The 13,142-nt window shown below is 42.5% G+C and overlaps 1 protein-coding gene across 1 annotated transcript; it reads left to right on the plus strand.

Annotated features, from left to right (window-relative positions):
* The first annotated feature begins 2,483 nt into the window (after positions 1-2,483).
* On the plus strand, positions 2,484-11,135 carry LOC117245991 (ladderlectin-like). Its single transcript, XM_033609634.2, has 7 exons — positions 2,484-2,616; positions 2,719-2,790; positions 2,869-2,904; positions 4,280-4,386; positions 4,537-4,671; positions 10,028-10,139; positions 10,737-11,135. Exons 2-7 carry the CDS (start codon positions 2,730-2,732, stop codon positions 10,805-10,807), a joined length of 522 nt encoding a protein of 173 aa, XP_033465525.1. The 5' UTR covers positions 2,484-2,616; positions 2,719-2,729; the 3' UTR covers positions 10,808-11,135.
* The last annotated feature ends 2,007 nt before the right edge of the window (positions 11,136-13,142 follow it).

Below are 13,142 nucleotides of genomic sequence, written 5' to 3' on the forward strand. Positions count from 1 at the left end.
GATAATGATCCGATAGCGAGGGATTCTGTGGGAAGACTTTTAGGTTTTCAATTTCAATTCCATACGTCAGAACTAGATTGAGGGTATGGTTAAAACAATGAGTGGGTTCATGTACACCCTGACTGAAGCCAATGGAGTCTAATAATGAGATGAACGCGGTAGCCAGGGAGTCATTATCAACGTCGACATGAATGTTAAAATCGCCTACAATAATAACTTTATCTGATTTAAGAACTAAACTGGATAAAAACTCTGAGAATTCAGATACAAATTCAGAATACGGGCCAGGAGCACGGTACACTATAACAAATAAAAGTGGCTGCGAGGTTTTCCAGGTCGGATATAAAAGACTAAGAATGAGGCTTTCAAATGAATTATAATCTAGTTTAGGTTTAGGGCTGATTAACAGACTAGAGTTAAAAATGGCTGCAACTCCCCCTCCTCGGCCGCTGCCTCGAGGAATGTGGGTATTATTATGACTGGGAGGAGTGGATTCATTGAGACTGACATATTCATCTTGACACAGCCAGGTTTCTGTGAGACTGAGTAAATCAATATGATTATCTGATATTAATTCGTTTACTAACACTGCTTTAGACGATAGAGACCTGATATTTAACAGTCCGCATTTAATTCTCCTGTTTTGTCTTTCTGTCACAGAAGAGGTTTTAATTTTTATGAGGTTGTTATGCACAACTCCTCTTGGTTTAATTTTAGATTTAAATAATTTAGGTGGTCGGGGGACAGACACCGTTTGTATAAAACTATGAAAACTATGGCTGGGTAACTGAACTAGAAGCTCAGAGAGGCGTATAGGACTGCGACTCTGAGTCCTGATCTCAACTCTGGGTTGTCAGGGATTTTAATTACTAATAAAGTTTGCCAGGTTCCTAGAAATGAGAGCAGCTCCATCCAAAGTGGGATGAATGCCGTCTCTCCTAATAAGACCAGGTTTTCCCCAGAAAGTTTGCCAATTATTAACGAAACCCACATCGTTTGCTGGACACCACCTGGACAGCCAGCGATTAAATGATGACATGCGGCTAAACATGTCATCAGTGGTCAGATTTGGGAGGAGTCCAGAGAAAACTACGGAGTCCGACATCGTTTTTGCATATTCACACACCGAGGCAATATTAATTTTAGTGACCTCCGATTGGCGTAACCGGGTGTCATTGCCGCCGACGTGAATAACAATCTTACTGAATCTACGTTTAGCTTTAGCCAGCAGTTTTAAATTTGATTCTATGTCGCCCGCTCTGGCCCCAGGGATACATTTGACTATGGCCGCTGGTGTTGCTAACTTCACGTTCCTCAGAATAGAGCTGCCAATAACCAGAGTTTTATCCTCAGCGGGTGTGTCGCTGAGTGGGGAAAAGCGGTTGGAAACGTGAACAGGCTGGTGGTGAGCCGTGGGCTTCGGCTTGGAGCTGTGCTTCTGGCGAACCGTAACCCAACCTCCCGGCTGAACGGGAGTTACCGGAGGACAGTTAGCAGAGGCTAAGGCTATGCTATGTGGCTCCGCACCGGCTACAGGGGGCTGGCTAACTACCGCAATTGAATGGTTTTCCATGGTGCGGAGCCGCGCTTCTTCTTCTAATTCACTAAGCCTCGCCTCCAACGCAGCAAATAAGCTACACTTATTACAATTACCACTGTCACTAAAGGAGGCAGAGGCATAGCTAAACATTTGGCACACCGAGCAAGAAAGAGCAGAGGGAGAAGCCATCGCTAACTGTAAAGCTAATGTAGCTACCAAGGCTAGTAACGTGCAAACAACAGCTAAGAGATTAGCGAGAAAGTCGTAGAAAGGAGGAGAGCTATAAGTGCTTAAACAGAACCACTGTGGGTTAAGACTTGAAGTAGACGTTAAAGCAACTGAAGTGAGAAAGCAGGCTAGCAGAATTCACCAGAGCAGTACAGAGACGCTGTCACAGAAACACCGGAAATGACACAACTCGCTTACCGCAATACGTCAGCACGTCAGGCACCTTCAGAATGACTTTATGTTTCAGCTTCGGAGGTTACCCCTTGGTTGTAGGCTACTTGCAGTGTGTCTCTCTGTTTGCAGTGTTTTTTTCTAAATGCTGTGTCTGTGTTGTCTACTTGGTGAAGATGTTTTAATAGTTTGCTTGTTTTGTGTCTCTGCAGTGTGTTGAGCTCTCAGGGCCACCGTGGAACCTCCTTAGCTAGTATGTGTTATCTGCACCTGAATAACTAGCCCAGCTGCTGCATACCTTTCCATTACATCAAACACTTTCAAAGGTTAATCTAATTGTCTGCATGTATGTAGACATAAAATAATAAATGGAACATGACAGTGTCAAAGTGCAGTGGTGACCCCAGCAAGGACGACAGCACAGCAGGAAACACTGTGCGGTTTGACACGTGCATGTTTCTTAACTGATAAGTTTCTGAGTATTCTGAAAATGTTGCCTCTGTTCATGAGAACAGACACATATTTCCCCTCAGTTCCCTGTTTTTGAGAGATGTTAAGATAAGTGGCTGTATATAAGAACTGGTCATCCTCTCAATCAGCACCTCCTCACAGGGTCCGCTGAATCTACAGACACTGCGAAGAGAAGACAAGAAGAAGATTAGAAAGTGCTGCAGCAGGTTTGCACCAAACTTTATCATCGTCTGACATTTATTCACAGGACTGACAGTCAGTACGGCTGTTCCCTAAACAAGTCTCACTAACACGTCTGTCTCTCGTAGTCATCGTCACCATGAAGGCACTGATTGTGTCTGCACTTGTTTGTGCCATGGTGGTTCTGACCAGAGCTGCTGGTGAGTATAATACATACGGTACACATGTTAATAAACACAAACAGTCCAAGTCAATAACTGCAGTGTCAAACTTTCCAGCTCCTCCAGAGGAAACACCCCAAAGTGGCCAAAAAGGTGAGTGGCGTTAAGATTTTCACCTCAACAAAATGTGATTGTTATGATGTGCTTTGTGTCAGATGCTAATGTAACTTTAATTTATAATTACTGCCAATATTATATAATCATAGTTCTATATTGTATAATTTAGTGTTAGGCTGTTTTTTTTTTATGCAGTGTGTTATATTAGCCTATATTCTGTTTTACACTATGAAATTCTGTAAATTATGTTGTGTTGTGTGATCAAACACTGTGTCATATCAAGTAATATTAACTTATGTAATATTATTATATTAATATTATTAAATTAATAACGTTAATAATATGTAATATGTTATGTTACTGGAATTTTTCAATTGTGGGATCAATAAAGGTGAATCTTATCTTTTCTTTTTTTTTGTCATGCACTGTTTTGTGATGTTACATTGTGTTGCTTAACTTATGTATATTTTGTATTGAGTTTTTTTTTTTATCACACACCGGTTTATGTTATATTGACTTATATTAACGGATTAATTATTATTATCATTATTATTATTACATTTCTATTTATTCATTTCGGGTTGTTTTTTTGTTGTTGTTGCTGTTTTTTTGTGGGGGCGGCATGGTGTTGCAGTGGTTAGCATTGTTGCCTCACAGCAAGGGGGTGGCGGGTTTGAACCCAAGGGTCGGGGAGCCCTTCTGTGTGAAGTTTGCATGTTCTCCCCGTGTCAGTGTGGGTTTTCTCTGGGTATTCCTTTTATATACTTTATTAATTATTTTATTTTTTTATTCTTTCTTCCATGCAGGTTAATTGGTGACTCTAAATTGTCCGTAGGTGTGAATTTGAGTGTGAATGGTTGTCTGTCTCTATGTGTCAGCCCTGTGATAGTCTGGCGACCTGTCCAGGGTGTAACCCGCCTCCCGTTCAGTGTAAGCTGGGATGTCCCGGGACCCCTATCCCCCCTCCCCTTCGTGACCCCCAAGAGGACAAGTGACTACGGAAAATGCATTTGCATTGCGTTGTGTTACATGAGCTTAATTTATGTATATTATTCTATCTTGCGTTATCTTATAATGTGTGTCATTATTTTATATCCTATTATGTTAGATGGATTATTTATATAATGCTATGCTATGTATTTTAATTTGTATGTATTGTGTTGCAATTTTGTTTATTTATGTTTATGTTGTATTAAATAAATTTATGATGTGTTATTTTACACATGCTGTTATTTTGTCTTGTTACGTATTATTGTGTTATGTTAACTCAAGTTTATTATATTTATGTTGTGTCATGTAATATTATGTTATGTTGTAGCGTCTTCGTGCCATCAAAATGAATCTATTTAATATAGTATGTAGACTTTCCCTGGAGACCCTACATTAACCAAACTCTAATGGTTCTCCACAGAGAGTCACCTGGTCAAGAGGTGGACAGCTTGTCCCTGGGGCTGGTCTTTGTTAGGTGGTCGCTGTTACCGCTACGTTCCAACACTTATGACCTGGGCTAGAGCTCAGGTAATGTTGGTGACTTTGACTCAGGAGGTTTCTACAACAAGCTCATTTTGTTTGCATACACATGGACATTTGGTGACCTGGGGCCTTAATTCTTACTTTCCTTGACAACTCCTCTCTGTCCGTCTGTCTCTCTGTTTATCTCCACTGTAGAGATACTGTCAGGCCCTGGGTGGAAACCTTGCGTCTGCTCACAACTACATGCAGTACTATTGGATTCAGAGGATGATTCTCAGTGCCACTCATTCGTATAGACAGGCATGGATTGGAGGCTCTGATGCACAACAGGTATTTTATTCATTATTGCATTTATTTAATGATGAATTATACTATTTATTTATTTATTCATTATATACTATATGATACTAGACTCATTCTATATTGCATTTCATGTCATATTGCTGTGCTATGCTACATATTGTTATACCACATTTCACCTTATATTGTATTTTAAATTCCATAATATATTATACTACATTATTTATCTATTATATTTCAGTTTAACCCTTAGATGCATGACCTACCAATACATAGACTCTTCCATAAGTGGGGTCAAAAATGACCCCAATTAGAATCAATGCGTTTTATGTGATAAACTTAAGCAATTTCTTTCATTTTGGTTAAAAATGATGATTTGTATTATATTTTGGTCAACAAAAGAATGATTTCATGTTTGACATGTTCATTTATCTCTTTTTATTAACATTTTAACAACTAATGACATCACTGAATAATCAATAATAGTATAATAGGCTACCAAACGGATTAGATTTTATTACAAGGAAGCTATAAATATCATAGTAAGTCTGCTTATCTCTACACAACAAATGCAGTAATGTAACTACACACACACACACACACACACACACACACTTACTAATGACATCACTGAATAATCAATAAGAGCATAATAGGCTACTTAACATGCACACACACACGCACACAATAATGGTTAGATTTTATTACAAGGAAGCTATAAATATCATACTACACAACAAATGCAGTAATGTTAGCTAGCTAACATTACAGTACTAACATTACATAGTAGTTAGCTAACTAGTACCTACTTTGTAGTTAGCTAACACTAGCTAACTAAGTTAGCTAGTGCTAGCTAACTACAATATAGGCTAATTTGATGACAATAATACTATACTTTATCACACAAAAGTCATGGATGTGGAAAATGAGTTCATATTTTATAACGTCATATATATTCCAAGATATAAAACAAATATAATACTAACATGTATGTTGCCATATAAAAATCCTCCTGGGTGGTGAGACCGCTGTTATTAGATGAGTAAGTGCAACAGTAAATGTATACAGTACAGGCCAAAAGTTTGGACACACCTTCTCATTCAATGCGTTTTCTTTATTTTCATGACTATTTACTTTGTAGATTCTCACTGAAGGCATCAAAACTATGAATGAACACATGTGGAGTTATGTACTTAACAAAAAAAGGTGAAATAACTGAAAACATGTTTTATATTCTAGTTTCTTCAAAATAGCCACCCTTTGCTCTGATTACTGCTTTGCACACTCTTGGCATTCTCTCCATGAGCTTCAAGAGGTAGTCACCTGAAATGGTTTTCCAACAGTCTTGAAGGAGTTCCCAGAGGTGTTTAGCACAGCCGACAGCCCTATTGGACAACTGTTAAAATTCATATTATGGCAAGAACCAATCAGCTAACTAAAGAAAAACGAGTGGCCATCATTACTTTAAGAAATGAAGGTCAGTCAGTCCGGAAAATTGCAAAAACTTTAAATGTGTCCCCAAGTGGAGTCGCAAAAACCATCAAGCGCTACAACGAAACTGGCACACATGAGGACCGACCCAGGAAAGGAAGACCAAGAGTCACCTCTGCTTCTGAGGATAAGTTCATCCGAGTCACCAGCCTCAGAAATCGCAAGTTAACAGCAGCTCAGATCAGAGACCAGATGAATGCCACACAGAATTCTAGCAGCAGACCCATCTCTAGAACAACTGTTAAGAGGAGACTGCGGGCGGTGTGGCCCAGGTCGGGACCACTGCGGGGGCCCGACGTTGCAGTTGCCAGGGGGGCGGGGTTAGGTGGGGGCCCGTTGGGTTTCCTTGGGGCCCGCCTGGCCCGCTGTCCATGGGCACTGGGGGCCTCGCGGCGCCGGGGTCTGGTTGGCGCCACCTCCTGGCCCCTCCCATCCATCCCTCCAGCCCTCGGGCCGGGCCTACACTGGCCTGGCCTCCTAAACCACATTTAGTTCACTCACCACACATTGCACAGTTTTAATGCACCACATACACTCACTCTTCGGGGTGCAGACCACGGATGGATTGGGGGGCTTCATAATGGGGCAGGCTATGGGACAGTAATGTCCGGTAGCCCTCCATGCTGCCCCCCGGCCCATCCTTATCTGTTCTCCAATTTTAAAGCACCACATACACCTACATCTTGGGGGACAGATGGGAACAGGTTCCAGGTGCCTTATGGCTGCACGGGCTGCAGGACAGCAGTGTGCTGTAGCCATCAGCCTTGCCCCCACCTGTCTTTTATGTCCCTCAATTTTAATGCATCACATCACACTTATGGGCACTCACATTCACATTCACGGTGTAGGGTTAATGTTTCTCCGTCAGGGATCGGAGAATCATAGTAAGAGGGGGGGTGGTGGGTTTACACACACTGTAGATACGCATGGCGTGGCTAGTGGGGCCCGGCCCTCCTGGGCTGAGGGTTGGAGCCAGGGAGCCCATTTACATCATGGTGGTTTGGCTGGGTTCCCGGTGTCGGGGGGGGTCCCGTGGCCCTGTGGCGGGTGGGCCGGGTGGCGCCCTGGGGGCTCTGTGGGTTCCTGCCGGGGTTCTGCCTCCTGACCGGCTGTGGTTTATGGGCCCTCTGCTAAGGGGTCCCGATGGGGGATTGACTGCTCGTGGCAGTCCGCTCTCTCCTGTGTGTTGGTGGGGGTCCATCCTGGGGGGTTCGGGTGGGTGGCCCTTCGCGGTCCCCTGGTTCCCGATGCGCCGGGGACATATGCCTTGCAGTATCACCGCCTCCTTGCCTCCCTCGTCCGCCTGGGCCTGGGTGGGCTCTCGTTACTGTCCGATCCAGCGTCTGCTGGTGGCCGGCGCCTGGTGCGGGCCCGTCCGGTGCGGTGCTGGTTCTCTCCCCCGCCTGGCTCCTTGGGTCGGGGGCGGTCCCTGGGTGCGTCCGTGGGTGGGGGATGGGGGTGGGGGCGGGCGGGTGGTCGGGGGCGGGCGGGTGGTCGGGGGCGGGTGGTGGTTGGGGGGGGGTGGGGGCGGTCCGCGTCGGGCGGTGGGTGGGCGGGCCCTCCTGCTCCGCCTGTCTGGGGTGAGTCTCTGGCTCTCTGGGGGTGCCGGCCTTCACCGCCCTGGGTCCTTGGGCCTGCGTGGTGTCCTGCAGCCTCTGTGGCTCCATGGTCTTGGGGTCTGGGCGCTCCTGCGGTTTTGGGGTGCCATACCGCCCCCCTTCCCCCGCAGGGCTGGCCCTGGACCCTGGTGATGGTTCTCATAAACACATTGGAAGGGTTCAAATACACGCATGCATGTTTGATACTTCAGCTCCATGACGCATCGCAAAGAACCGATGGGATCACTCCAAAGGGGCCCACTTGCTTCTCAAACTTACCACACCGCGCTGGCAACTCTTCTCTGCAATCGGGCTTTCCCCCTCCACCAAGACTCTCACATTTTTGGTGTTCAGTATAGACTTCTCTTTTGTTTTTGTTTTTCAGTACAGTATAGTAGACATGTATATGTTTATTTTCGATAATCTGCATGGAGCACAACCACCTCAAGGCCACAATACATCAGCTACACTGCCTGTTTCTCCCCTGTTTTTTTTTTTTTTTTTTTCGTTTGTTTATTTGTTTGTTTTTCCTCCTTCTTCTCCGCATGCACTGTCACTATATAACTCAGGACTTAAGCACCTGCCCCCTCCCCCTTGCTTGTTTCCTTACTTTCCCCCTGACACACTTTGGTGTATCACGGCCCTCTCTGACTCATATTAGGAAGTTTTTCCAATAGAGGCTGTTAGGCTAGTCTCCAGTGAGGGTGGGTGACGGTCACAACCACGCATTATGGGTATAAAATACTTGACTGCAAGATTAACAGTGCATCAATCTTCACAAGAAGCTTACACCCTTTTGTGGCGCTAAGCTATGAAGACCAATGCAGACAAAAAAAAGAAAAAAAAAAAAAAAAAAAAAAAGAGGAGACTGCGCCAATCAGGCCTTTATGGTCAAATAGCTGCTAGGAAACCACTGCTAAGGAGAGGCAACAAGCAGAAGAGATTTGTTTGGGCCAAGAAACACAAGGAATGGACATTAGACCAGTGGAAATCTGTGCTTTGGTCTGATGAGTCCAAATTTGAGATCTTTGGTTCCAACCGCCGTGTCTTTGTGAGACGCAGAAAAGGTGAACGGATGGATTCCACATGCCTGGTTCCCACTGTGAAGCATAGAGGAGGAGGTGTGATGGTGTGGGGGTGTTTTGCTGGTGACACTGTTGGGGATTTATTCAAAATTGAAGGCACACTGAACCAGCATGGCTACCACAGCATCCTGCAGCGACATGCCATCCCATCCGGTTTGCGTTTAGTTGGACGATCATTTATTTTTCAACAGGACAATGACCCCAAACACACCTCCAGGCTGTGTAAGGGCTATTTGACCAAGAAGGAGAGTGATGGAGTGCTGCAGCAGATGACCTGGCCTCCACAGTCACCGGACCTGAACCCAGTCGAGATGGTTTGGGGTGATCTGGACCGCAGAGTGAAGGCAAAGGGGCCAACAAGTGCTAAACACCTCTGGGAACTTCTTCAAGACTGTTGGAAAACCATTTCAGGTGACTACCTCTTGAAGCTCATGGAGAGAATGCCAAGAGTGTGCAAAGCAGTAATCAGAGCAAAGGGTGGCTATTTTGAAGAAACTAGAATATAAAACATGTTTTCAGTTATTTCACCTTTTTTTGTTAAGTACATAACTCCACATGTGTTCATTCATAGTTTTGATGCCTTCAGTGAGAATCTACAATGTAAATAGTCATGAAAATAAAGAAAACGCATTGAATGAGAAGGTGTGTCCAAACTTTTGGCCTGTACTGTACCTGACAGTCACAGTTGATGAGAATCAAAGATTCCTAGGTCTAACCCTTGATATTCCATAGGAAATGCTTGGGGTCATTTTTGGAAGAGTGGGGTAGTGATACAAAAACAACAATTTCTTAAAATGTGTATATAAATATATTTTTAAATGCAAATGGCCTCATGTCAAAAACATGTTTTATGAGGAATACCTGGAATATGAAATGATGAAAACTTTTAATTCCATAGATATTGAAGAAAAACAACCCCTGGGGTCATTTTGACCCGACTTGTGCATCTAAGGGTTAATGTGAGCAAACACTATCATTACTTATTATCATTTATTATTATGGGCAAGCTGTTATAAAAGATGGTATCACATTACTCTTACATGAACTATACTTTTGTGACTTTTCAGTGACTAATCACACCACTATGTGTGTGTGGGCACAGGGTGTATAGAATATTTTTGTTAATGTTCTTTTAAAAAAACAACAACTTTTGTCCACATTTTCTCAATTTTCTCAATTTTATGTAATGTTTTGTTTTACTCTTTCTTCCAGGAGCATTACTGGTTCTGGAGTGATGGCACATCTTTCAACTACCAGAGATGGTGTCATGGACAGCCTAATAACCATGGCGGCAGGCAGAATTGTCTGCAGATGAATTTCTCAGGTAAAACAACATCGTGCTAACTGTAGCAGTGATGCTAATGATAAAATAGGAAGGAATACAGTGAGTTAACTCAGAAATATATTGTGCTGACATCTTCTAGTTGGTTGGTTGATGTGCTCTTGTCCCTCCAAATTCTCATTGGTCAGACAGTCACTGGTGTTACTGTCATAAGACTGTGTGTCGACCAAAGCATTTTTATGGCTCTGTGCCAGCAATAGCCACATAATTAAGAGCCGACCACTTTGAGTGACAGACTGCTGAAAATGATAGATTTTTTTTTAACACTTTCCAAATACGTTTTTATTTTGTTAAAATTATTCATGATGAATTTCAGACAAACAGCTCAGACATAAATGTCTTGAGCAAAGAACGTCTTTCTGAGTCAGATATTCTTTGGTTTTATCAGATCAGTTGGTGGTTAGCAGTTCACAGTATTACACCATTTATGTTTTGACAGTGATTTGTATCTTATCAGTGACCATAGTGTTGTGTCACCTAAACGTATCAGTTAGGAGTCACTGATCACAACAACAGTCTGAGGTTTTTGTTTGTGTCACATTCACTGACTCAACAAACTCTTGATTTTTTTGCTTGCAGCTGGGAGGTGCTGGAATGACCTCCAATGCTTCTCCCTGTTACCGTCTGTCTGCGCCAGGAAAAGAAGATGATTCCCGGTCTGACACAGAGACATGAAGAACCCATTTAAAACACAAACACTTGTGTTGTGTGCATGCTTTCATATTCATCTTTCTTTACACCCTCAGTCTCACATGTGAGCTGAGTTTTTCTTTGCTATCGCTGTAACGCTACTGAAGGAATGAAGCGACAAGTGACATAAACAGGAGCTGGACTGTCTCTGAGGCCTTGTGCCTTTAATGAGAGCAGACTGAATGTGTTATGAAAAGAATGCTTTTAGCACAAATCTACATATATTCTGCAAAGTTAACTCTTCTTTCTTGTCTTATGCAAAATTAAAGGCTCAAGCATCAAAACAAACTGGTCTGTCATAAATCTATCTATTACCATAGCGTGGCTGTACATACTGCACCTTATACATCTCAGAGCACTAAATAACAATGTTGGTCCGTCACCAACAGAAAAAAGGAAACAGCACTAATGCTACATCATCCTAAACGTTCAAAGAGCTTCCTGTTTGCAACAATGTGTCACCATTTAGTTGAGGTCAATGCCTAACTAATACCTCTTTTCCACCAAAATTAGCGTGTGTAGACGTTTTGTTTTTTGTAAACACTGGAAAACCCAGCAAAAATAGGCTATAGACTCCTCTCACATTGCCAGTAGGCCAGCTCTGTGTACACAGCTCTGCAGCAGACGAGTATGCCTTTCTGTTTGTGTTTTTTTTAATATAAATCTCTTATTTATTCAGTCTGTCTTTCAAACTCGGTGCAGACTCATGTGAAGTGATGTTTGAGTGCTGCTTGGGCGGAGACAGACACTGTTTTGTGGTGGTGTATTGCTGCATCTTGCCGGTTCAGGGACTAAAATTAACGTGTTTACCTGGGTGTTTCCGGTGTCCATGTCATAATTCCAACATCCCATTATTTCAACATCCCATTATTCCGAAAATTACCCATTGTTCCAAAGTCCCGTTGTTCCGAAATCTCAATGTTGCAATGCAAAAAGTTGAAAAAGCAAGCAGTAACAGACCGTGTTGTCGTGTTGTTTGCTGTTGCCATGACAACAACGGTCGCCCTGTTTTGAGGAAGTAGAAACGATGTTGAAAGTTATAATTTTAACCCAAACCATGATCTTTTCCTAACCTTAACCAAGTAGTTCTTGTGCCTAAACCTAACCAGACCTTAACCATGAAACAGTTATTTTGTAACAATGAAAAATGAGATTTCGGAACAACGGGACTTTGTAACAATGGGTTTAATATGGTCGGAACAATGGTATGTCGAAACATTGAGATTTCAGGACAATGGGTCACTTTTGAAACAATGGGATGTCAGAATTATGAGCGGACCCCGCTGCTTCCATCAATGCCGATCGAAGCTGGAGCCGATAAATACCCGTTACTACTGCAGAGACGTTTAACTTAGGTGTGAATGATGATTGTAACTGTAGAGACAGTCTGTGCTCAAACACTGTGCTTGTTTTAATATGATAAAACATTTTACTGGGAGCAGCTTAACTGTTGCCACTCTTTTGGGAGAAACATTTTGAGAACACAATTGTTGTTTTACAAACACAGTTTTGGGGTTAGTTTTTAGGTAATCTTAAAACCGGGCTTATTGTTTAAATAAATGCATCCAAATGATGGAGTACAGCTGTCACAACGAGCAGGATGTTGATGAAATTGAAGTTGGTTATCAATAGTTGCTGTCAGTATTATCTTTATGATCCTCATTTATTATCTGTACTGTGAAACTTATACCGGAGCTCCTGTAAAACTGTGGAACAGATCCAGAACAATGAAGTAAGAGAGCCAAGCGTCCACAGTAAAGTGACAACACTAGGACGCTTACTGAGCCTGAATATCCATACTGAATAGTTACAAGTGAAGCTTAGACATATATGAATTAACATACACCAATGAAATTTAATTGTGATCAATTGCTGAATGTCAGTAATTAAACATGATTAATCACACTTTTAATCACAGGTTTGAAATTTTATACTTTTGTGTTTCAGAACAGTTTTAAAATCCATATTAACAAGGTGAGTTTTGATTGGGAACCAATGCAAAGAAATTTACTCCATGATCCTGACTTTTAGATTTATATATTTCAGATCAGTGCTGTGCTGCTACAACAGTGTGGTCCAAGAGACAAAACAGCAGCACTCAATTAACCCTCTGAGACCCACAAGACCTATTCTTGTCTTTTTTTAGAAGGGGCAGTAGATCTTTTGGGGGAGACAGTAGGTCAACTGTATATGCTATGTAGAAGTAGTAAATATCACCTGAGAGATGGAATCCTGAGGATTAATTTAAGACGCAGCTCAGTGCTGTGTGTCCAGCTTTTCTAATCAAAAATTTGC

Source organism: Epinephelus lanceolatus, chromosome 22, assembly GCF_041903045.1.
Source record: "Epinephelus lanceolatus isolate andai-2023 chromosome 22, ASM4190304v1, whole genome shotgun sequence".
Lineage (NCBI taxonomy): Eukaryota > Metazoa > Chordata > Actinopteri > Perciformes > Serranidae > Epinephelus > Epinephelus lanceolatus.